Genomic DNA, 26,599 nt, shown 5'->3' on the forward strand with positions numbered 1-26,599 from the left:
TCTTCATATGTAAAATTCAAGTAGCAGAACTCACTCACTCTGGGGTGTGAAACACCTACGAGAACAGCCATTTTTAACAAGTCTTCAGCCGTCATAGTGGCTCCACTTGAACTGCTGATGTTTATGCTTAAGAAATAAACTACACACATTGTGTACTATTTGGTATCTCATGTTAGAAAAGTCTTTTTCTGTGACTTTAGCAGACTCTGTAGTATTAAATATTGATGGTATTTGGCATTAGACTGGGATGTGTAGGATTTGATAGATACCAAAGTCCTTCAGATTTCAGTATGTCATGTGGTTTCTGGCTGGCCTGGCAGAGAGGGCATTTGACAGCTTTGGGTCTTTGTTGATGTCTGTGACTTGTTAAGATGTTTTTTGGCATGGTTGGGCACTGCATTGGACAAATTTATGAACCCTCAGAAATTCAACATAAAAGTATCTGGGTGTATATATTTTCTAGGAACGTGTGTCCATGGCTTTTGACAGATTTCCAAAGGAATTCGTAACACACAAAAAGATGAAATATCAGTAAGGTCCTGTCCAGGTAGACTTGATCTGCTTGTGTGGCTGCCTCCCTTAAAAAGAGCAAAATAGTAGAATGGGAATCTACCAATATTTGTTATTAAAATTGAACAGTTAGGTCAGAAATGTCTTTTTTATTTTATGAGCTTTGATCTTTGCCTTTTATCTTGCAAATGTTCATTTATTCAGCACACATTTCCTGTTTACCATGTGCCAGATAGTATTCGTATTCTGAGGGTTGGTGATACAACAAAAAAAACAAAATAAAAAATAGATTGAACTTCTGAGCTCGTGGAGCTGACGTTCTTCTGGGGGAGATGGATAATTAACAAAGCTGAAGTGTAGTATGCAGGGTGTGAGAGAGTGACACGTGCCGTGAAGGAAGTTAAAGCAGGGGACGGAGTGTCTGGGGAGGTCACAGCCCTAGGAAAGGTGGCTGGAGAAGGCCTTGCTGATGTCAGGGAGTGGACCATGCAGATGTTTTCAGGAAGAGCACTGCAGATGGAGGGAATCACCCAAGAAAAGCCTCTGGTCCGGAGCACATACGGGATGTTGAGAACAGCGAGGAGCCGTGTGGGAGCAGAGGATGCAAAGGGAAGGGAATAGGAGAAGAGGTCAGAAAGGTGGTGGATATGGTAGAACCCTCTCGATCATTAACAGGACTTCAGCTCTCAGTCTGCCTCATTGAAGCACAGAAGTGACAAAGTCTGACATGAACTAGAAAACATTAACTCGAGCTGCTGTGTGGAGGCAGAGAAAGAAGCATCCAGCCCAATTAAGAGGCTCCTTTGCAGTATGCTAAAGGAGCCAGCATGGTGGCAGTGAAGGTGGTGATAGATGGTTCGATTCTGAATAGGTTTTGAAGCTAGAACCAGTGGGATCAGCTAATGAATTAAATCCTAGGTGTGAGAGAAGGAAAGGTATCAGGCATGACTCCAAGGCACTTTTTTCTAAACAACTGAAAAATGGTCTGGTCTGAGTAGCTGTGATGAGAAGACTGGGAGGTTCAGAGATGGGGATGGCGATTCTGTTTTGGACGTGTCAAGGTTGAGACACACAGGTGGGGGTGTTGAGTTGGGAGAGGCTCTGGTTGGAGACTCATGAGACTAGGTGATTATTGTTACGAGAGCAGAGAAGTGGGGAGGTCCAGGTGTTGGGCCCAGGGGAGAAGCAGCTTTCAGAGGGTGGAAGGACGGCCGAGTGAAGGCAGCAGCAGGAGTGAAAGAACAGGTGAGTGTGGTATCCTGGCAGCCAGGTGAAGAGCGTGGTTTCAAAAGGAGGAGTCATGGCCAGATACGAGATGGCTCATTAACTGTGCGAGCAGAGCATGATGTTTGGATCTTAGGAGGTTTTAAGTGGTCAGTCAGCATGTATCTGGCATTCAGCCCCTCCTGGCAGAAAGTGCTAACCTCCCATCTTGTTAAGTGTTCTCTTGGGGTGGCAGTACTGCCTTGGAGTGTGGAAGTGCCAAGAGGAGGGTGATGGTCATTATAGTACATGCTGTGGGCACCTCTGCTGTCATTTCAGTGCCTGGACACTCAAGCATGGGCATGGGAGGGGGCTTTCTGGGGAAGGACACCTTTGAATGACTCGGTTAGTGGTGAGCAAGGTCAGCCCTAAATCCTGTCTAGTTGAAACCATGGCTAGATTTCAAAAATGAGTGGAGGGAAGAATCCAGGCAGATTGAACCCTTTCCTATGAGTTAAACTGGCCCAGAATAAGCAGTGCAGACATCTGTCTTTTCTTCCTTCTCTCATTGGGTCTATTTGGGGTGGCAGGTGGTGGGAGTGGGGAATCTGAGTGGTAGTGTTTGCCTGGAGCCCCACTGTTCTCTTTATCACTTGTGCCACACATGTGATAGGGTAGGGACTGTCCAGCCCTTTTTAGGTAATAGAGGCTCATTATTAAATTGTCCTGTTGAATTTTTAAAATTGTCATCTTGATTATGAATTATATTCAGCTACAACTTAAAAGAATTGTTTTCTTACTTATGTGTATCTTCTCTATACTGACAGCCTATTCATTCCAGGGTAAAACCAAGGGTCTTTGTCATGACTCTTAACATTCTTCCCTGAAATCGTATTAAAAACTATCTGAAAAAAAAAAGAGGAACCATTTAAATTGTATATAAACCCAATTTAGAATGCCCTCTAGCCATGTACAGTTCTGATAAACAGCACTTTGAACATGCAGTCTATTACCTAGTTTCATTATGTACCAGGTTTCTGGGGTCTTCCTTTAATACTTTAATTGTCTTTCGAATCATTCCTGGTAATGTTTAACTCTTACATTTTTGTGTAATTATTTGACAGAATATGTGGATTTTATACTTTTAGGACAGTTTTAGAAGACGACAGAAAGAAAAAAGAAAGAGAATGAAGGTGAGTTTTAACTCATAAGACTGGCAGTGGTATAAGTTTACCATTTGGGAGGAAGGTGTTCATTACGGTAGCTTTTTATTCTTTACCCAGTAGGAGTTGGTTAGAGACATGGTACCCACCCAACTGCCTTCCTGCCTGGTATTGATTTTAAAGGAGTCCTATCTAAGCTCTGTCTCAAGTCTGAAGGGAAACACTTGATGGGCAGGAGAGGCAGGTGGTACTTAGTTATTTGAGTTTTTTACAATAATCAGTTGTTATTATTTTTGTAATAAAAGCAGGCAACCTTTGGTACCCCTTGAAGTCACTATGCTCTGTCTTTAACTTCGTCAGGTTAATCTTCCTAGAATAGGATGCATGCATGCTCAGTTGCATCTGATTTTTTTTGCATCTCTGGGTTGTAACCACCAGGCTCCTCTTTCCATGGGATTTTCCAGGCAAGAGTACCGGAGTGGGTTGCCATTCCTTTCTTCAGGGGATCTTCTTGACCCAGGGATCGAACTCACATCTCCTGCTTGGCAAGTGGATTCTTTACCGCTGTGCCACCTGGGAAGCCCGCAGAATAGGATGGCTACCTGGAGCTTTGTTGTTTCTCTGCTCAGAAATCAGCAGTGACTCCTTAGTCCCCCTCAGAGTCCATTCTCAGTCTGGTTTGCAGAGCACACTGGCGTCTGGTCGGCGTCTGGTCAGGTTCCTGCCGCCATCTCCTCCCCTCCTGTCCTCTTGACATCCTCGAAAGAAGCCAGGCAGCCCCTGCCCCAAGCCTGGCCCCTGTTGGCTCCTCCAGAGGTTCCTCCTCCCATCTGTGCACACCTCGCCTTCTCCATGGCCTCCCTTGCTGCCTGGCTGGTGCCTGGGTTGAGCAGGCCTTTCCTTTACCTCTGGTGATTCTTGTCGTCCTTCCTAGATTTTAAACTCATAGAGTTGAGGGACTGCCTTTTATTTTCAGATTTTATTGGATTTGAGCAATTTCAGGAACCTAGAAAGGAGAAGAGTAATTTATTGCTGAAGTAGTTCCAAACCACTTAGATCTGAGAAGTCTGTTTGGTTACTACTTTCTTTTTTCTTTTATTTTTTAAATTGAAGTATAGTTGATAACTGAAGAAGGGAAAGGCTTACCCACTCCAGTATTCTGGCCTGGAGAATTCCACGGACTGTATAGTCCATGGGGTCGCAAAGAGTCGGACACGACTGAGCGACTTTGACTCACTCATTCGTAGTTGATATACAATATTATGTAAGTTTCAGGTGTACAGCATAATGATTCACAGATTTTAAAGGTTATAATCTATTTACAGTTATGAAATATTGGCTGTGTTCCCTGTGGTGTGCAATATATCCTTGCAGCTTATTTATTCTATCCATAATAGTTCATACTATGTATGATTATTTTCTTTCAGTCAGTATCTTTTAAAAACATCTGTCAGCCACAGCTGTCATCTGTTATAGCTTTCGTCATAGCTCTGATTGGCAATAAAGAGTTAAATTCAAGCAAAGTGCAGAGTGAATAAAAGCTGTATTTCCTAAGTAGAAATCAAACTCTTGACTTTTTTTTTTTAACCATTAGGGTAAAATGTTAATGTTATTTGTTATTTTTATTTGACTAGAATTATGTCTTGAACGTGTAGAGAAATTGTAAGTAAATATAGTAGAACAGCTTGAGACTTGAATAGTTCCATAGAGTGGAACTGAAGGTGATGATGGCTATTCTCAAACTTCACATGTATGTACCAGAACAATGAATTATATGTACTTTTAGAGCAGAGTTGCTATTACAGACTGTTGTTTACAGGGTAAGTTACCATCATATCAAAGTGTAAACAACCCTGAATGTTAACAGAACATTTCATCTTTTACATGCTTACAGTGGGGTCTCTTTCCATTGCCCTCTTTTTTCCCCTGTCATCCAACTGTGTTGTGGTTTCATTTTAATTTCTACGTTCGTTTATCTCCATTTATTTTAGAGAGATCAACCATCTTTCTCTCCTGGTGGAATATTAACCCCTCATGCCCTTGGTTCAAGAAGCTCACCAGGATCTCAAGTGGCCAGTAATCCGAGACAAGCGGCTTATGAAATGAGGATGCAGAATAACTTGGTAAGGGACTCATTTTTCATGTAGCATGAAAGGGTGGTGGCTTACCAGGTGTCCCTTGTAGTTGTGTGTGAATTTGATCATGTAGCCTGGAGGTGTTTTTTGTTTTACAGCTTTTCTTAATGTCTTTTGCCTTGGGATATTTTTAATTCTGTTAAATCCACCTTTATCAATATGAAATTATCTAAATGTGAATACCAAATATGAAAATACCTAAATGATGTGAAAGGAAAAAAATGCATGTAAATAAGATGGCTTAGTGGCTGCAGTGTTTCTGTAATGAACATGGGCCTCAGTGCTTCCAGCTTCTCCCCAAGGCACGATGGTGATGGTGATGGAAGCTTGAGGGGACATCCACATCCTCCTGGGTCAAGAGAGGAGGCAGGGTTTTGCTACCTAATTTCCTCTTTTTTCCCAGGGATCAGTTGTGGGCATTTTGCAGAATGGTATTCCTCAGTCTGTTAAGTACAGGTGCTCATTACTGCCTAAACTCTCGCTCTCTGAATCAGTCATGGAATAGATCCAAGTATCTATTTTAAGGTAGATCTCACTACCGAAATTCTAGTTGCTCCCTGTTTGTAAACTCAGGAACTGAATGGATTTGCCTTGTGATACCCCTCCTTGTTTGAACTTTGTAATCCAGACTGCAGGAGCAGATCATCTCAGCCGACAAGGCTGTGCTCTGCCCATTAGCTTCCTGTTGTATTGACAAAAGACCCAAGAGCCCAGAGCACATGGCAAGACAGCAAGCAGGGATGAGGGAATAGACCATGAGCTAACACAGACAGCAGATGATCGAAGCTATTGCTTATTTCAGTCTAGCAGGCATGAGAGAAAGAGAGTTCTGTACAGGGAAAAAATATACATAACTTTTTACTATGATGAATTCAAGGAAATTGTGTAACTTTGGATGTTTAAGTTTTATTATTCCTATTAGTTACCCTGTTGATGTTCAAGTTCTTTATTATAGGGCAATCCTACATGTGGAATTTTTGCCATGTCAAGAGACTGAATTTATATTCTCATTAACTCACAATGAGAAGATTTAGGACCTTAGATTTGAAATTGAAGAAACAAGGTTTTGCATCTTCCAAGAGAAGCTTGCCTTTCTGTTGTGGGGTGTTTTTTTTTTTTTCTTTGTATTATTTTTATTTTATATTGAAGTATAGCTGGTTAATAGTGTGTTGGTTTCCAGTTAGATTCAGCTGTACATATACATGTATCTGTTCTTTTTGCTTTTTGTTTTCTTGTCTTATTACTTGCACCATTAACAGTGAGCTGCGGAGGGTCAGTGAAAGGGATTGCAGTGAGACTTTCGAGTAAGAAGAAACTGATGTTTGTCATTGAAGAGCACAGTGGCCACAGTCCCCACAGAGTGGACCTGTACGTGACTGGCAGCACCATGTTGACAATGGAGTGCTGTTTTCTTAACATCAGGGAGGCATTAGGTCTAAACTTTGTCACCTCTGATACCTGGCCATACAATATCATGAGTAAAGTTGATACACTCTACATTTTTGAAAGAAAGCGTTATAAACTCTATGTGAAATATAATTTTGCTTTGTTGTAACAAACTTTCTTAGCCTATGGTTTGAACTGCCTTTATGTTCAGATTTTACGGTTTCATCAAAATAGCCTCCTGAACGTCTCAATTTAAAAAATTTAGTGTACTCAACATCTAATAGATTGTCACTAATACAGCAAAACCTTTACTGTGAAAACCTTTTCTGCTCCATATGTTTTTGGTCACTTAAAACTAAAGTTGCAGAAGATTTTAATTTTTTAGTTAAATATTAAAGTACTGTAGGGTGTGCCTATCCTCACTGAGTTAGGTACATAGAGAAGAGAACACTGAATTTAAACTGGTATCCAAGTCTTTGAAATACTAATGTGTATTTTTCTAAGATGACCAATCGATTTTTATTTGTACATTGAATTTTAAAGCAGTGTATGTAAAATATTTAATAATTTAATAGTTACCTGGCTGAGTCTTATTTACTTAACTGTTGCTCTCCAGAGTGACTATACTATGCTAGGTTGAACACGTACCATTTAAATTCATTTTCACCTGCTTGGCTATTTTATATATTGTTAATTTGTATATTTATCTTTTCCCCCCTTTACAATTTTGCTGTTTGATTAGTAGAAAGTGATTGTGAATTCGTAAGATCAGGGACTCACCAAAGAAAAGAAATATTTAAGTAATAATTTTAAAAATCTATAAAATTCAGTTTTTCTTTTGAAGCAGTTTTTGCCCTAAGAACATTCAAATTCATTTGAGCATAGGAGGCTTGGTACCATATTATTCTTTTGGGGGAGAAGTGCAATAGGCCAAAATCAGTCTTTATGCTTTCTAAATATATTCACTGTATCTGTTTAACAGCTTTAAAAAATAACAGCTTTAAATAAGGTATTACCATGAAGCATGGTGTTAGAAGCCATGGGATGTAGCTTCTTTTGTGAAATGAATAATTAAATCCTTCCTCTATAATGTCATAATTGTCTGCAGAGTCCTTCAGTCTCTCCTAATGCGAGTTTCACTTCTGACGGCTCCCCATCTCCGAGAGGAGGAATTAAACGAAAAGCGGAAGACAGTGACAGTGAACCTGAACCAGAGGATAATGTCAGGTGAAGCCAGTTTTGGGGAGCACTTTGTCAGCAAATTGCTGAAATAGAGGTGCTCTAATTAATGCTCTTTAGCTCAGAGAAGCAGTGCCTTCAGTTGCTTGCCTGTGATCTTTTTATCCACCAGTAATTAATGTGGAGGGTTAGGATAGTCAGTAAATTCCAGTGAGATGTGTAAGCTATAGCTGTTAAACCTAAGTATCTAGATTAGTATGCGTGCAGGTTCTCATGCTCCAAGCCACTTTCCCTCTGAGACCAGGCGCTAGATAGGCTAGGCATGAGGTGTTTAGCTCTGACTGTGTGATGTGAATGTTACTGTTTGGGGATTAAATTTTCAAGCTGCTTAACCCAGAAAGTTCAGTAACACTTGGACACTTGATATAGTTTGCTTTAATCTTCTCAGTTGAAAAGTTTCTTCCTTAAGATGAAATGTGCAGAAATCGTTTGGTGAAGAAATACATACATTTTTTAAAACCACAAATTTGTATATGCACAGTTATATTTCATGACACAGGAGTTTCCCTTTAACTGTATACTTAACATTTATGATGGGAAACTTTGATTCTTTCATTTGTCTAGATCAGAGATTAATAACCTCTCATAATTAAATCTAAGCTTGAATCCTAGACGCCCAAGTGCAAAAGGCCAACAGTCTCAGTAAATGTAACTCATTAATAATTAGCAAAATGATAGATAGTCCAAAGTTAAGCGAACAATAGTGGTCCAAAAGCATGAACAAAAGAAGCTCATGCTTCTTATATAGGTTGTGGATGGTGTGTTTGTGTTTATGATTAGAAACCTCACAAATGTCATGTGTGGTTCTGCATTTTCCAAACAACCTTTGATGTCAGATACCACAATCTGTGATGATGTGTCATCGTACTTTTACCTTACTTGTCCTCTGCTTCTATAACAATGGGTTTTCCTCTTTGAGTGTTTTTTGTTTTACTATGAAGTCATCGTGATCTGGCTAGCTTAGTAGTAAACTAATTAATGCTAGCTTAATAGTAAACTTGATATATTTAGTACTTTATTATTTAATTTTGGTGCTGGGAATAATCATGGTGGAAATGCTTCTATCAGGAAATGCTTGGCATTCTTAGCATTTATTTTCTTACTATCTGTATAATGGTGTATAATGGTGATAATCCACATCATGGATAGAGATATTTCTCCAGATTGATGTTCTGTGAATCCTTTGTGTAGCTATGAAACCTTTCATAGCTAGAATGGCATATAGTGAAGAACCAGTTACCCCAGGTCGCATCTTGCTGCACAAAATAAATGGAGATCAGGCCCACTTGCTCACAGACACAGCTTACAGCTCTGATGACTGATGCTCAGATGCTGAGTGTGGTTCCTGAGGAAAGAGCTGGTGGGGCTACTCCCACTCCTGGGGTGCACCCTGAAAACAAATGTGCTAAACGAGATTCCTACTTGCTGCCTTTTTTTAAAAAACGAAATCGTCTGCACTTCTTTCACTTAGGGAGAACAGGCATTGATGGAGGTCTTTTGCACAAGCCAAGTAGTGTAAAGTGAAGTTAGGAAAGGGCTTACCTGTATTCTGAAACATGACTGAAGTTAATTTGTACGGTCTGGCACATGGTAGAAAGTGGCCTTACTGTAGAAGCATCTTGAGATCTGTCCTGATGAAAATAAAATTATTTTGGCTTCTTTGTGTTCTTTCAAGAAAATGTTTTAATCTCTCAGAGAATGAGAAATCAGTACTTTGTGGTTCTTATCATTGTATGTTTAGTAATTAATGATAACATAGTGAATTGATTGTCCTGCTTCTGAGTTTTACCAGAACATGCATATATACACATGTACATGTGCATGCATGTCCTTCCCTTTAACTCTTAGCTCTAAGAGGCCCAAGCATGAAGAGTGTAGATTAGGTATACCAAATTTCTGCCTGGTTTCTAGATTATTATTTTATAAATTGTGTTTTACCTTTAAAAGAATTACCCATGGAAAATCTTTTTTTTCTAAGTAATTTAATTGACTTTCTTTGTGCAGTTTAAATATATCCTAATAAACTGAGGAACTTGAACTATATAAAAATATATTCAGTATTTGAATCTTAAAATGTAGTTTTAGAATTACTCCACAGTCCAAAAGCATGTAAAACAGTATAAAAATTCAAGCAAACAAGTGTTATGTGTCTGTGCTTAGTCACTCAGTCGTGTCCAACTCTGTGCGACCCCATGGACTGTAGCCCACCAGCTCCTCTGTACATAGGGATTCTCCAGGCAAGAATACTGGAGTAGGTAGCCTATCCCTTCTCCAGGGGAACTACCTGATCTAGGAATCGAACCAGGGTCTCCTGCATTGCAGGCGGATTCTTTACCAGCTGAGCTACCCAGGTAGCCCTGTTATGTATCTACTTTAGCACAAGTGATAATCCTTTTTGAAAATGTAGTTTTAGAATGATCTTACTGGAATCAGTGTTTTGAGTTTTTGATGTTTAACTATCTTTAAGTTGGTAATAAATCCTGTGAAAGTAGAGTTTTTAGAAAGTAGTTAAATGAACTGTATTTACTAGCATTACTGTTGAACTCATGTACATTTCACCTGGACATTAGATAGAAGTAGATTTGGGTGATAAATAGGTATACAGTTACCATATTGAATCAGGATAAACTGATCTTGCCTGGTTTGTAGGTTATGGGAAGCTGGTTGGAAACAGCGATACTACAAGAACAAATTTGATGTTGATGCAGCAGATGAGAAATTCCGACGTAAAGTTGTTCAGTCTTACGTTGAGGGACTCTGCTGGGTTCTTCGATATTATTACCAGGTACAAAGGATATTTTCCTCTAAATTTCTAGTTGATCATTTTAGAAAGATAATTTCTATAATTGTATTATTGAGCCTAATATTTGTTTCTAAAGCTCATTAATGTATATATAGAGCTAATTTTTGTTGTGTTAAAGAATTTCAACATAAAAGAGTGTTGTTGAGTATGCTTTGTCTTGCAAATAACTACAGTTTAGTGTTTTTTTAATTGGAATAAAAAAACAACGGAATAACTAATAGATAGTCACTAAATGAATTGGAAGAAAAAAAATAACTGAGCAACTATTAGTCACTAAATTACTGAACAAAAGAGAAAGCCTGGAAAATACTAGTAAGAATTGGAAAGGAATTTGAATGATACCATTTCCTCCATGTAAAGTAACGACAGTACTTGAAGTCTGACTTAAAGCCTTTGGTAGTTGGGATGTCAGATTGATGAGAGGTTAGGTAGACATGGGGGTTGTAACTCATAGTTAATATCTGGTTTTGTGTTTGTAGAGTGAAGCAGGTTCAGTTTGTTGTGATCTGAAATTAGTAAGTAGAAAGTAATTTAATGTGTTAAGTATCAACTATAGAATATTTTAATATAATTTTTTACTCCTACCAAGATTTTTAATTCACCAGGCACAGAGTCAAAATATATATCATTGAATACTTTAATAAGAAAAAGAAAGTTCTCACTGAAAATCTAGGGAATTCTCAAATGGAGCTTTTGCTGGTTTTGCTGTCAGTCCCAGTGATGTCCCTTCTCCATCTGTAGGCTCAGTGTCAGCTACACTTTTGTTCTTCATTTTAACTGGAAGCTCTAGAGTTGTAAAGAAATGCCACCAAACCATTTGAAGGACAAAAATTTCACCAAATTGTGTTTGTGAATATAAAATTTGGTATTAACTACTGATTTGTAAAGGTGTTTTGCAGTATTTTTTTAAACAAAGGGGCCATTGATATGAAGTGAAAGGTTCGTATTGAATCAAAATAACTTTTAGGACTCGTGGAAAAATTAATACATGGACTACCTACTAGAAATCATGTGTTTTATAAATAGAATATTATAGGTTAATGGCCTAATTTTTTTTGGTTTTCTGTGTATATCATTAACATAGATTTATGGCTTTGCTGTTTTGAATGATTCCAGGGCTGTGCGTCCTGGAAGTGGTATTACCCATTCCATTATGCACCATTCGCTTCAGACTTTGAAGGGATTGCAGACATGCCTTCTGATTTTGAGAAGGGTACCAAACCGGTAAGCTGAGCTATTTAGAGCCATAACATTTATAGAATTTTGGCTTAGATCAAAATTGTGTGTCATATGTTAAAGTTTTTTTTTTGTTTTGTTTTTAATAGTTTAAACCACTGGAACAACTTATGGGGGTTTTTCCAGCTGCTAGTGGTAACTTTCTACCTCCATCATGGCGGAAGCTCATGAGTGATCCAGTGAGTCTCCCCCCCATCCAAGTCTTAGACACGTTTATTATTTTGCAAAATAACAGGTGCATTCTCTTTCTTCATCCTGCTAAATAAGTAAACTTCTTAATGTCTAAATAGTAAATTTAAGAATTTTTCTCTATTGGTGTTAGTGGTGGTTTTTTTTTTTTTTTCTTGTGATACAGAAACCTTGCTGTCAGGCTTGAGAGAATAAGATCTTTGGAGTTGTTCACAAATTAGCCAAATTTAAATTATTCTATATTATCAATATGTTACCGTATTAATATTAAATTCAATATGATGTATCCGATATGTGCTGAGATATATTTGCCATGTGTCTTGGTGTTTTGGGTGTGTAACTGGGTTTTTGTCATACACTTTACTAACATGAGTCACAATTGTGTTTGCATTTCATAGTTAAAAGAGTGAAGTACAGAAACAGTGCAAGTATTTGAGTTCTTCTGTATATTTTTCACTACTTTATTATTTTTTTTCTGCTTTTCTTGGCTATCAGTACCCTACTTAGTAAATAAAATGCATTTGTATTTTGAAGAAATTCTTAAAACAGTTATTTTGTTCTCCGCCTACCTGTAAGCCATTATTTTTGTTTGTTCAGCCTTTGTGGTGGCTGCCAGACCTAAGACTGGCACACCTGGAATCCACTCCTAGCTGGTCTTGTGTGTGAGGAGGAGTGAGGCACAGCTGGGAAACAGGGTTCTCTGTAAATTCTTCACTCTACACTGGGTCCATAAATACCCACTCTAAAATTCTTCTGTGTTAATATCTTTTGTTTTTATCTTTTAAAATTATTGATTTTTTTCCCCCTGGACCTGCAATTTAAAGAATACTATTTTAAAAGGAAAGCTTGTTTTCTTATCAGGAATGATAGCATGATCAAAAGTTTTATATCAAATTTTTCATAACAGAAATGTGTGACTTCACTTTTTGAATCTTTACTTGTCTCCCTGGTATAGGATTCTAGTATAATTGACTTCTACCCTGAAGATTTTGCTATTGATTTGAATGGGAAGAAGTATGCATGGCAAGGTAAAATTTAGACAGTATTCCTTTTTGTTAAAATAATTTTCTCTTTTTGATAAAACTGTGTACTAACATGACTTATTCCAGAAAAACATCTGCTTCTTCTTCATTGACTACGCTAAAGCCTTTGACTACGTGGATCGCAACACATTGTAGAAAATTCTTCAAGAAATAGGAATACCAGTCCACCTTATCTGCCTCCTGAGAAATCTGTATGCAGGTCAGGAAGCAACAGTTACAGCCAGACATGGAACAACAGTTTGTTCGAAACTGAGAAAAGAGTACATCAAGGCTTTATATTGTCACCTTGCTTATTTAACTTACATGCAGAGTACTTCATCCAAAATGCTGGACTGGATGAAGCACAAGCTGGAATCAAGATTGCCAGGAGAAATATCAATAACCTCAGATATGCGGATGACACCACCCTTCTGGCAGAAAGAGAAGAGGAGCTAAAGAGCCTCTTGATGAAAGTGAAAGAGGAGAGTGAAAAAGCTGGCTTAAAACTCAACATTCAGAAAATGAAGATCATGGCATCTGGTCTCATCACTTCATGGCAAATAGATGGGGACACAATGGAAGCAGTGAGAGACTATTTTCTTGGGCTCCAGTGATGGGCTACACCATCACTGTAGATGGTGACTACATGAAATTAAAAGACAGTTGCTCCTTGGAAGAAAAGCTATGACAAACCTAGACAGCATATTAAAAATCAGAGATGTTACTTTGCCAACAAAGATCTTTGCCAACAAAAGTCAAAGCTACGGTTTTTCCACTAGTCATATATGGATGTGAGAGTTGGACCATAAAGAAAGCTGAGCATTGAAGAATTGATGCTTTTAAACTGTCGTGTTGGAGAAGACTCTTGAGAATCCCTTGGACTGCATGAAGATCAAACTAGTCAATCCTAAAGGAAATCAGTCCTGAATATTCATTGGAAGGACTAATGCTGAAGGCTACCTGATTCGAAGAACTGACTCATTTGAAAAGACCCTGATGCTGGGAAAGATTGAAGGCAAGAGGAGAAGGGGATGATAAGGGATAAGATGGTTGGGTGGCATCACCGACTCAATGGACATGAGTTTGAGCAAGCTCAGGAGTTGGTGATGAGCCACGAAGCCTGGCGTGCTGCAGTCCATGGGGTCACAAAGAGTCGGACACGACTGAGTGTCTGAACTGAACTGAACATGACTTATGGAATGAAAGAATTTTCTATATTTTGCCATCCAAACTGGGATTAGCCATTATTAATGTAATTTTAATAGTCACATTATGATAAATAGTAAATCAGGTTGAGACAGATTAATCATTTTATCTTTTATCTCCTTTGGATTAATTAATGGAGCCTGGGGCTTGGCTCCTGTTAGTCATTGATGCCTTATGAGGTCCCTTAGTGATGTATTAATAGAAACACAAGAGTATCCATGTGGAGATTTACTTACACTCTGTGGAAACTTTTGAAAAATATATTAGAAATTTAGTTTAAATGTTTAACATTGATCATTACTTCAAGTTTATTATTTATCTATATATTATTTTCTCATTCCTTCTGTTCACAGACTATAGAAATAAGGGCAGTAAAAATTAGTATTAAATTTAAGGTAATAATTTAGCATTCAAAAAATATGTAATAGTAGAACACAAGAAAGTATCAAACACAGTAAGCCAGCTGTTGTTTACCATCAAAGTCCCTTTCAGGAAGTCATTTTACCTCTTCTTCCACCATTATTTTTCTGAAATGATAAGCATGTTTAGTACTACCATTTTTCACACCTTTTTCCTTGATTATTCTCTGTGGTGCAGAAGAACAGTAAAGTAACTCAAAGAGAATTGTGGAACAAAGGGGCATAAGTAATAATTTACCAATTTAAATAATTATTTTATGAGATTTTAAGAGTTGACTTACACAGTAACCGGAATTTCGTATTAACTTGAACAGAATGGTAGTGGAAGATGCAGCCCATTGCTTGGAGCTATGCAAGTGTAGTGCTGTGTGGGCATATTGTGTTACACATATGGATTGGGGTTTAGGTTGCTTTTGAAGATGCTTTGTGGAGGAGTACAAGGAGAGGAGACATAGGAGAATAGGAAGTAGTAAATAAAAATATAAGTGTATTTATGTGAGTGTGTGTTAAATGAGTAAGTAAATACATAGACATGCAGACAACCTGCTGTTACTGTAGTATAAATTACCCAGAGGAAAGGTCAGGCAGTGCGCATCAGTTACAGTTTCTCCACATCCTTACTGATAGTAGCTTTCTGTTTCCTTTGATAGTAGCCATCTGGACGGGTGTGAGACGATGTCTCACTGTGGTTTTTACATTTTCCTAGTAATTAGTGATATTGATCATTGTTTTCACGTGTGCTCATTATTTGTTCCTATATCTTTTTTGGAAAATTGTCTGTTCAGGTCCTCGGCCCATTTTTGACTTGGGTTTTTGGTATTGTATAGTAGATGTCCTTTGTATGTTACAGACTCTAATCTTTTATCAAATACATGATTTGCATATATTTTCTCCCATTCTGTGGGTTGTCTTTTTCCCTCTGTTGATAGTGTCCTTTGATGTACAGAAATTCTTAATTTTGGTGAAGTCCAGTTTTGGTTGGAGAAGTCCAGTTTTGGTTGGACTGTTTTGTTGTTCCTGCCTTTACTTTTGGTGCTTAAAAAATCACTGCCTGACCCCGTGTCATTGAAGCTTCCTCTGTATGTTTTCTTCTAAAAGCTTTATAGTCTTGGCTCTTTACATTTAATACATTGGAGCCATTTTGAGTTAATTTTTGTATATGGTGTAACATAAGGGTCCAGCTTCTTTCTTTTGCATGTGGATATCCGTTTTCCCAGTGCTGGTTGCCAAGAGACTGCTTTTTTTCCACTCAGTGGTCTTGTGAGGGTTTATTCCTGGGCCGTCTGTTCCATTGGTCAGTAAGTCTGTCTGATGCCAGTACCATATACTGTTTCAATTACTGTACCTTTGCAGTAAGTTTTGAAATCAGAAGATTAGAGTCCTCCAACTTATTTTTCTTTGTCAAGATTGTTTTGAGTCCCTTAAGATTCCAAATGAATTTTAGGGTGGGTTTGCATGTGTGCATTCTCAGTCATGCCCGACTCTTTGGGACCCTCATGGACTGTAGCCCGCCAGGCTCCTCTGTCCATGGGATTCTCCTGGCAAGAACACTGGAATGGGTTGCCATTTCCTTTTCCAGGGGATCTTCCCGACCCAGGGATAGAACCCACTTCTGCATCAGCAGGCAGATTCTTTACCACTGCACCACCCGGGCAGTCCCAGCATGGGTTTAATTAGGACCTTTAATATTTTTATATCTTATATAAATATTTTCACTTATTAGACTCTGTACCAAGAATATACCTTTCTTGAGGTAAAACTTACTACTATTAGGAGGTGTAGTTTTTTTCTCCATACATGTGTTTAAAACTTAGGGAAGGTAATGATAATACTTCGTTAAGTTCTTGCCTAAGTTGAGTACATCTAAAATGATAGAAGATAAAACTTATTTGGGTACATTTCCAACATTTATTGACCATACAAATACTATGTGTAATAATATAACAGATATTTCAAATGTGTTTTTTATATGAACAGAGAATATAAGTTACTTGATCAGAGTCACATAGTGTCAGAAGTAAGATCGGAACCTGGAGAGTGTGACCACTGTTTTTACCTAAATACTACCACCATTTGGACTGCCTCTGGGCTGTTGAGACGATTAAATGAGCCATTGGATATAAGTGCTCAGGAAAAAGTCACCACTGCTGTCATTTTTACTATCATTCTCAAGCACCACCATCTTCCTACCTGGTGCAAAGTATTCTTTCTTTCACTGGCTAGTAGTGCTTATTTGTTACTTATTAACCATATTGCTGTCATTAGCACTGCAAATTGCTTACTGTTTGCTTCTGGAGTTGATATCGTAGGAAAGTCTCTCATAATTTGGTTAGATCCTGAATCTAGTAGGTAGAAAATGAAAGCTAGGTAGTGTTTTAGTTTTTCATGGTAACTTATGTGTGTGACTAACTAAACTCAAAACAACTCTCGAGGTTTTTTTTTCCATCTGAGTGTTTATCAGCTTTTTGACCCTATGAAATTCACACTAGAACTTAGTTCCATTTTAACTTAAAAAAAAATATGTATTCTCCTTAGTAGGTAGTACAATTGAACACATTTCCTAACTTTGAAAATATGGCAGCTAAATAATTAATGACAACTTTGGAAACTTTCCACTTCTAATCATTTTAAAGGGAATAATCATAAATGCAGCAGTTTTGAATGGCAGTAGTTTCAAAACTATTTAGCTTCATTTAGCATTTCTCTTTGCTATTTATCTTAAATTTTTTATTTGGCAAAGACACTATTTATACTATAGACAGCATAACTTACTATGCTTCAAAAGCTTCATATGTTTTTCTAGTAATGGATCCTGGTGTACTTCTTTGAAGATGATGCGCACAGGTCTAGATAAAACAATGACCTTAATTCTATCACACTCCAGAGGACAATTTTCAGCCTGAAAATTAACATCTCTTTTACCATCCCCAAGTTATTTAAGCAAACAAATCTCTAAAATTTTTGTGTAAGTTAATTATTAGGTTTTAAAATGTGATAGAACTTCTGAATACTTTTGTTGAATGATCTTGTTTTATAGAAGAAGAATCCAGGGTTCTAGAATGATGAAAGGATAAGCCCAAGCCCTTTAGGGAATTGACTAACCTGCCCAAGGCCATCTCATAAGGAAGATGAGAACAGGCTGCTATCTTAAGTGTTCTTTTAACTTAAAATTTTTATTATTGCAGAGTTAAGATCAAAGATAGTTTTCTGTATGAACCATTTTAAGAATGAGAAATTGGAGGTTTTTTTCTTCTACATTTGAATTTTGGCTAAATAGTTCAATTCCAAGATGTTTTTATGTTTGTGGGAATATTCTACTAGAAATGTCCATTTGGACCAGTTGACATTTAGGTGACTCTAATACTTAGGGCGGTTGGTGTGCTTTTGTGTCCCCAGGTGTGGCTCTGTTGCCATTTGTGGACGAGCGGAGACTGCGTGCTGCCTTGGAAGAGGTGTACCCAGACCTCACCCCTGAAGAGAGTAAGGCCATGCCCACTGGGCAGCACAGTCTGTGTGACACAGGCTTCACGTTTGCTTATAGAATTAGACCTTTTTTTTTTTTCATTTGTCAAATTTTTCATAAAAGAGGCATAAATCATTGATTTTACTTCTTTGTAACAAAAATTAGTTTCTTAAAATTAATACTATCTGTACCTTGAGTAGTAATTAAATAGTAAATTAAATTGAAAGCTTTTAAGTTGTTAAGTGTTTGATTTCCTCCATCTCCCTTCTTCCCTTCATCTTCCCCCACCTCCCAGATTATAATAATTTTGCTTAAAGGTTAAGATGAGTTGCAAGCATTTACTCTCAGATTGTTAACTTGAAATGTTATTTTTTGCAACAAGTGGAATTTTTGTTGTTATACTGATAGTTAAAATATTAGGAAATTGCAAGGTTGGGCTCAATTGGAAAATTTAATACCAGTGTAACAAACCTATAGAAATAATTTCTCTATTAGCCATCCTTAGGATAATTTTTGTTCTCAGATGATACAATTTGTGTTTCCTTGGGGAATGTTTATATCTTTCTTATAAGAAATTGAGTTCTACATAAATAAAATCTTGCAATTCTACGTGCAGTTATCTTTTAATGACTTTTTTCCTAATAGTCATTGATTTTTAAAGTTTTTTTGAGATTAAAATTTTTTTTTGATAATCATTGATTTTTGAAACCTTATTGTCAAAGTTTTTTTTCTTCTGATCAGAGACACATCACCTAAATTTAGGCCTCTTCTTGTTATTTTTTTCACAAACTCTTTAAGTTTTTTAAAAAGCATTCATTTATTTGGCTGCATGGGGTCTTGGTTGCATTATGCGGGCTCTTTTGCTGTAGTGCTTGGGCCCTCTAGTTGTGGCGCTCAGGCTTAGTTCCCCTGTGGCCTTATGGAGATGCTAGTTCCCCGACCAGGGATTGAACCCACATCCCCTGCACTGGCAATTGGATTCTTAACCACTGGTCCACCAGGGAAGTCCCTATAATAAAACTTTAAAAATTTAGATGCATCTTCTAATTTTGATCTCATGATAAAAATTGCTCTTGTGGATATAACTTTGATCTTTGATCTTGTCCTGCATTCCCCCCAGCCAGAAGAAACAGTCTTGGAGGCGACGTCTTATTTGTCGGGAAACATCATCCACTGCACGACTTCATTTTAGAGCTGTACAAGACAGGTTCCACAGAGGTACGGTTTCTTTTCCATCATGATGTGTTTCTTGACAGTGTGTTCATTTGATTATTTAATCAGGAATGCATTTTTACAATTTTGGCCAAATATAAACCCAGTTTACCATTCGGAGCATTTTTAAGCGTGTAATTTTGTGGCATTAAGACCATTTACAAAGTTGTGCATTTTCCTGATCAGAAACTCTGTATCCGCCAGACAGCATTAAACATTCCTCCCCATCCTTCCCTGCCCCCAGCCTCTTAACGACCTCTCTGCTACTTGCTGATTTTATGGAGTCGCCTAATTTTGACACCTCCCCTAGGTCACATCATACAGTATTTGTCCTCCTGTGTCTGGCTCACTTCATTTAGCAGAATTTTCAAGGTTCAGCCATCTTATGTCAGTGTTTCTTTTCTTTTATGGCTGAATAATACTTCATTTGTGTATACACTACATTTCAGTAGTCCGCTCGTCTGTTTGTGGGAACTTGAGTGGTTTCTACCTTTGGGATGTTAAGAATGGTAGTCCTGTGACCACTGGTGAACAAACATGTTTTAAGTCCCTGCTTTCCATTCTTTCACCTGTATATTCAGGGCTGGGTTTTTTTTCCCCCTCCAGTCAGTGGATGTACCACCTGAACTATGTCATGGGATCCAAGGGAAGTTTTCTTTGGATGAGGAAGCTGTTCTTCCAGATCAGTAAGCATCACTGTATATAATTGAGGGGTTGGGAGGGTGTTTAGTTATCATTTCTACTTTGTTGCCTAAATGTTTCATTTTCTAGAAATAATAAGAAAGTAGTGAGAAAAGAAAACAACATAAAACCCTTGGACTTGGGGTCAGAGCCCAGCTCTTGAGATGTCCACAAGGTCAAAATTACTTGCATAATCTTATTAAAGCATCAGGATGTTGTGTACCTTGTTGTGTACCTGTCTCTCAACTGTTTGTTCTTCTTTATTTATGAAATACCTGTTCTATTTTTCTATTCAGTTATCTCTCCCCCCACTGCCCTCTTTTTAGTTTATAGAATATAAAGAATATATATAGAATATAAAGAATTCTTATATCAGAATTCTTTACAAATTCTGATATAAGCCCCTTGTTCATAATTGTTTTCTATTAGTGAAATTACAAACAGGGCCCTTTTTAAAAGTTACCTGTGATTATATTGTTTTTATTGGTTTAGTGATTTCTCTCTCAAAGCCTAAGAAACAGCACTTTTGTTTCCACTTTTCCAAAAGGTTACAACTTATAAACAGATGATTCTTTTGTTTCTTTTTAGAGTAGTATGTTCTCCTATTCCCATGTTAAAGGATCTGACACACAATGCTGCGATCAGGTAAGTGTTCCCAAATTCCTGACATTTGCCCAGACTACAGCTCTGAACTTGTAAATAAGTTTAAGAAGATGTGTGATTCACAGGGAAATGGTAGCTATTATTCCAGCAAGTCTTTGATATTTGGAGAGTCCCTGTGTTGCAGACCTCCAAGTAGAGCCTCTTGACTTTAAATTATGTATATTGTTAAGGTTACTGACTTAACAAGCTTACTCCTCTGCTTTCTGGTTTCCCCTAACAACCTCTAATTCTTCCTGGATTAGAGAGGTGGGAGGTAGAAAGTAGGAGTTTCCAGGAGTTGTGTGCTGTGTAGGTTCAAACAGACCTCTGCACCCTGGAGGCCCACATGGCTTCACTGTATTTTAACATAATATAAGTTGTATTTGTATTCGTGGCCCTGTAGAGTTCAAAAACAGAGCTGTTAGTATACTTTATTTTGGTTAAGATGAGATAGAATGAATTTGTAGAATTTTTTTTTTTATCAACAATCACAAACTTTTAAAGGGCTAATTTCTGCTTCGTGGAAAACTCATACTTCATTTCCTCAATGGTGACAGCATTTTCTGCCAAGTATGTAAAATATAATATGGCTATTTGGAATAAAAATCGGCAAGCTTACTACGCATCTGTGTAACTGTTGTATGAATTCCTAATCCTGATGGCAAGGTTTATGTTGTTGCTTCTCTCATTCTTTAGATGAGAACAGGACAAATGTTAAGTAATTCAAGGATTTTCCTGAATACTACTTTCCCACATGTTATTATTTCTCTCACTCTCAGGGACGATTTTGGATTTTATTTAGATTTCTCATTGTGAAGTATAAGCATGTTTATTTTCCTATCTTTAATGGATTTAGATAGCAGCTGCCTTTCTAGGAAGGCTTTCACTTATAGAAATCCTTTGTGAATTTGAAAAATCTTACTAGATTAATTGCCCTCATGTCTCGCACCCCCATTCTTAAATTTCCGGTGGATCATTTTTTAAATTAATTTGTATTGGCATATAGTTGCTTTACCCTTTATCTTTACCCACAGTTTTTGTTTATCTTGGGGTATAATCTGTCCTGGCTCTTTGTCTTTGGGCTCTTTTGTTAAAGGTGGGATTCAGAACCATAAGCCAGGTTCCTGTGTCCACCACAATCAGATTCCGGCAGAGCCATTGTGGACTCTGTGTTTAACCCCTGGGTCCCTGGCTTGCAGCTGACCTTCAGGCTGGTTACTGCCACCAGTCCTCTCCAGACTGGCACATGTTTGCTGTGCTTCTCAGTTTCTCAGTGTGTTTTCAAGGGTCTTCCTTCGCAGCCCCCTAGAAATAGTTAGTTCTACTTAATTTTCTAATTAGGATAGAGACTTGCCCAAGGAAGAGTTCCAGAGTTGACAAATCCTGGAGTTTTTGTTTGTGTGATTATGATGGTGATGGTGATTTCTGAGCCTGAAATGGCCTTTGGTGTTATTTGGTATCCGTTGTTTTCACAAGATTATTAAATTTATAAAAGAAATCTCAAATCTAGCTGTATATTCAGGTGTATGTTGAATGTAACTTCATAATAAAATTGAGTTGATTTCCTGGAGATGCCTGAAAGACCAAAGGTAACTCTTTTCTTACAAGGTCATTTTCAGTCTTTTCTCTGAGGGGTCATGCTGAGACTGATGCAGTTTACTTTAGCTTTTTGGATGTTTGTTTCAGGGCTTCTTCTGTATCCCAGTGTTGTTCTTGCTTTACAAACAAAAATTCTGAACATGCAACCTCCAGTGCCCCCTGCCAGTTACTCCTGTCTGTGTTGACTCCTGGCATTTACTCCCTTCTTTGTTTGCGTGCATCTGGTGTTGGATTCGTTTTTGAGAAGTTGTCTCCTTGAGTCCACTTTAGTGGACTTTCCCTCACCTCCTGTTCCATTGCATTAAGTCTTACCTGTGTTTTTGAGGGAACATATTTTAGAAGTTATTGAAGTGTCTTAAACTCATGGAAGGACTCTTAGAGAATACAATCAACTGTGACCTAGGATTTTGTTTCTCAATTCTGATTCCATAAATCTTTCCACATAGTAGTAGTTTAACTGAGTAGAACTGAGCCATCTCCCTGAATTTCTCTCGTCCTTCTCGTCTTCCACCATTGTAACTTGCTTAGGCGTAGTATGTTTACAATAAGTCTTTGTTAACTTTAAATATATAAAACCTCTGTTTGATTCTCAGTTTTCTTCCCATCTGGAGAAGTAGGTGACACCCTCCGTGTCACCCGGACTCCGTGTCCACACTGGCTGCTGTGTCCTGCACCCATGCACACCTCCTTGCCCATCTTTCCATCTTTCCCTCACCTCCTGTTCCCCAGTTGCCCAGACTTAGGAACTTCAACTTCTCATGGTATGTGACTCCGTGTACTGATACCACTGCTCTGGAACCGTCTTTCTTTCCAGTTATTTCTCATATCTGGCTTTTCCCAGTGAGCCTGTTTGTATTCTCTTCTCCTGGATTACTGTAGTGCTCTCCCAGCTGACTTTTTTTTTTTTTTCAAATCCCACCTACCTTCCCACTGAATCTTCTCTCATCTTTCTTAACCACTGCCATCCCTTGGAGATCTTTGGTTCCTGCCAAAGTTTGGTGGAGCTGTGCTCTGTATCTGGATCCCCACAGCTCCACAGGGACGCCTCCTCCTTGCTCTTCAGGCTGGTCCCTCCGTGAAGACCCCGTCCATCACATACACGTGCATTTAGCCCACATTCACAAGGTCCTATGTGGAGGGCAAGTGACAGGCTTTGATCAGCATCTTTCTTGTGCCTGTTGTGGCCTTTTCCACTTTCTTCCTTACTAAATTGTTCAACTTTTCCAGTCTATCTCCCCTATTAGAAGAGGAGGCAGGCCCTATGGTTGGGCATTGTTTGTGCCTCTGCTCCCACCATGTATACAGTAGGCATGCTGAAAATTTGTTTGGTAAACTGCTGAAAAGGCCTGCTGACACGAAGAGAACTGCTCTGAGATACTTTAGTTGCAGGCCTTGCTTTACTACCAGTTTTCTCTGTTTGCTTTGTGTCTAGAAAGCCCCAACAAATCCACATACCTACCTACCACCTTGTCTCTCACCCTCTTAAACCTTTCACACTGCCTGTTGTACCTGGCCCTGCCCTAAGCCACCTAGGGTAGAGAACATCTGAGATAAAAACAGTCATGGTGAAGAGTGAGTTTATAAGAGGAACAGATTGAGTCAATGAAGTGCTTTTCAGCTGTTCTTGAGCTTATACCATCTTTATTATAAATGGAACCATTTTTATGTACTTAAAATATACAGTTAACAAAAATTTCTCTATAACAGATGGGCCCTAATTATTTTAAGTGGCATTATTTGAAGAGAAAAAAAGTTAGCTATCTAAAATGTCAACCAGTTCAATAAAACCCTTTTTCACTGATTGCAACTGTAATCTGTAATCTTCAGAGGATCTTTGGAGAATATAAAAAAGCACAGAGAAGGAAAGGAAATGGTTGTGTGTACAAATAACCTTCTGGTGAACGTGTGTCTAGTCTGTTGCCTGTATTTCCCCCTTGTCATTAAGTATTTTGTTACTACATTTTAAGAAGTGCCAATTGAGGATACCGTTTCTATTTATTTATTATAAAAAAAAATTTTTAATTTATTTTTGGCTGCCCTCGGTCTTCCTTGCTGCATGTGGGCTTTCTGTAGTTGTGCTGAGCAGCGGCTGCTCTCTGGTTTCACTGCACAGGCATTTCATTGAGGTTGCTGCTGCAGAGCACAGGCTTTAGGGTGTGTGGGCCCAGCAGTTGTGGTGCACAGGCTTGGTTGCCTCTGGCATGTGGGATCTTCCTGGACCAGGGATGGAACCCATGTCCCCAGCATTGGCAGACGGATTCTTTTTTTTTTTCCTTTATTTTATTTTATTTTATTTTCAAATAAATTTATTTATTTTAGTTGGGGGCTAATCACCTTACAATATTGTAGCAGTTTTTGCCATGCTGCTGCTGCTGCTAAGTCGCTTCAGTCGTGTCCGACTCTGTGCGACCCCATAAACGGCAGCCCATCAGGCTCCGCCGTCCCTGGGATTCTCCAGGCAAGAACACTGGAGTGGGTTGCCATTTCCTTCTCCAGTGCATGAAAGGGAAAAGGGAAAGTGAAGCCGCTCAGTCGTGTCCGACTCTTAGCGACCCCATGGACTGCAGCCTACCAGGCTCCTCCGTCCATGGAATTTTCCAGGCAAGAGTACTGGAGTGGGGTGCCATTTTTGCCATACATTGACATGAATCAGCCATGGGTTTACATGTGTTCCCCTTCCTGGGCCCCCCTCCCACCTCCCTCCCCGTCCCATCCCTCTGGGCCATCCCATTGCCCCAGCCCTGAGCATTTGTCTCATGCATCGAACATGGAATGGTGTTCTGTTTCACATATGATAATATACATGTTTCAATGCTATTGTCCCAGAACGTCCCACCCTCACCTTCTCCCTCAGAGTCCATAAGGTTCTATGCATCTGTGTCTCTTATTCTGTCTCACATATAGGGTTATCGTTACCATTTTTCAAATTCCATATATATGCATTAGCATACTGTAACGGTGTTTTTCTTTCTGGCTTACTTCACTGTATTATGGGCTCCAGTTTCATCCATCTCAATAGAACCGATTCAAATGTATTTTTTTTAATGGCTGAGTAATATTCCATTGTGTATATGTACAACAGCTTCCTTATCCATTCGTCTGCTGATGGACATCTAGGTTGCTTCCATGTCCTGGCTATTGTAAACAGTGCTGCGATGAACATTGGGGTACACGCGTCTCTTTCAATTCTGGTTTCCTCGGTGTGTATGCCCAGCAGTGGGATTGCTGGGTCATATGGCAGTTCTATTCCCAGTTTTTTAAGGAATCTCCACACTGGCAGACGGATTCTTAACCACTGGACCACCAGGGAAGTCTCTTAGTATACCATTTTTAGAAAGAACTGTAGTTTCTTTAACGAGCCCACTATTTGCCCATACACTTAGGTTTTCCAGTTTTTCAGCATTATGAATCCTGATGTTATGAGCATCCTTAGATATAAACTAGTTGCATATCCAGAGTCCTAGAAGAGACATTGCTGAGTCAGAAGGAAGACTTGTGTGCTTTGGGTGAGAGACACACACACAGACACACCCACACACCCACACATACACACACTCAAAAAGGCACCTTGGCCCAACTTGTTAAAAGTCTGAGTCTGAACATACAGCCATCACATCATTTCAAGTTGTAACTATTTACATTCTCACAGAAACACATTAGTCGAGCAGGATATGGGGCTTCCAACAGGGAGGCTTTGTGTTTTTTCCCCTGTGGATTATCTGTTCATTGTTTTTGATTTGGCAAATGTTCCTACTGTTTCTTGCAACAAGCGCTGATCTTCTTGAAGATGTTTGAGGGAGGGTCTTTGCCATGGACGGAACAAAATGAAAGGTGGTTTTTATTATTGTTGTTGCAAACCTCTTGTACCAGTGTCTGGTATCACACTGGAATTTCTCAAGAGTTGGGCTGGGAGTGTCTGTTCTTTCTCTGCGATCACCTACAATTAGGTGGAACATGACTTTGCACATAAAGTTACACAAGGGCCATCCTGGGGATTAGTGGCAGTTTGGTAAGAAAGATGTACAGCCATTTGGCAGTTTGGCAGAATCTGCTGACTAAGATAATTTTGGGAGAAGACTTCTGAACTGTAGTCATTCTGTTTAAAGATCCACAGTATCTAGTTCCCTGGTGGTGTAGTGGTTAGGATTCCAGGCTTTCACTGCCATGACTGGGGTTCAGTCCCTGGCTGGGGAACGGAGATCTGCAAGCCAGGCAGAACAGCCAAAAAAAGAAAAATAAAAAAACCCTTAAAAATAAAATGAAGGTCACAAGTACCTGAATTTACATGGTAGTAGTCAAGCAGGCTAATCCAGTGAAATCATTAAATTGTTTCTTGTTCTCTTCTAGTATCAATTTTAAAGACCCACAGTTTGCTGAAGATTACATTTTTAAAGCTGTCATGCTTCCGGGAGCAAGGTAACAACTGTAGAAGTTAGAAAATATAAACTCTTCAGGTTTATTTTGTGTAAGTGAAGTCCATCCTTGTAACTA

General features: G+C 38.6%; 1 protein-coding gene across 1 annotated transcript in view; it reads left to right on the forward strand.

Annotated features, from left to right (window-relative positions):
- The window catches only part of XRN2 (5'-3' exoribonuclease 2), a 64,573-nt gene that overhangs the window by 20,547 nt on the left and 17,427 nt on the right, over window positions 1–26,599 (forward strand). Inside the window, exons 14-25 of the mRNA XM_081558727.1 lie at window positions 2,862–2,906; window positions 4,868–4,999; window positions 7,506–7,624; window positions 10,286–10,421; window positions 11,556–11,663; window positions 11,765–11,854; window positions 12,820–12,892; window positions 17,908–17,991; window positions 19,095–19,192; window positions 19,793–19,872; window positions 20,456–20,512; window positions 26,456–26,524. Of these exons, the coding sequence (XP_081414853.1) occupies window positions 2,862–2,906; window positions 4,868–4,999; window positions 7,506–7,624; window positions 10,286–10,421; window positions 11,556–11,663; window positions 11,765–11,854; window positions 12,820–12,892; window positions 17,908–17,991; window positions 19,095–19,192; window positions 19,793–19,872; window positions 20,456–20,512; window positions 26,456–26,524 (1,091 nt within the window). The remainder of the gene's footprint in view (window positions 1–2,861; window positions 2,907–4,867; window positions 5,000–7,505; window positions 7,625–10,285; window positions 10,422–11,555; window positions 11,664–11,764; window positions 11,855–12,819; window positions 12,893–17,907; window positions 17,992–19,094; window positions 19,193–19,792; window positions 19,873–20,455; window positions 20,513–26,455; window positions 26,525–26,599) is intronic.

The sequence above is a fragment of the Giraffa tippelskirchi genome, chromosome 13 (genome assembly GCF_054371585.1).
Source record: "Giraffa tippelskirchi isolate mGirTip1 chromosome 13, T2T-mGirTip1v1.2.pri, whole genome shotgun sequence".
NCBI lineage: Eukaryota > Metazoa > Chordata > Mammalia > Artiodactyla > Giraffidae > Giraffa > Giraffa tippelskirchi.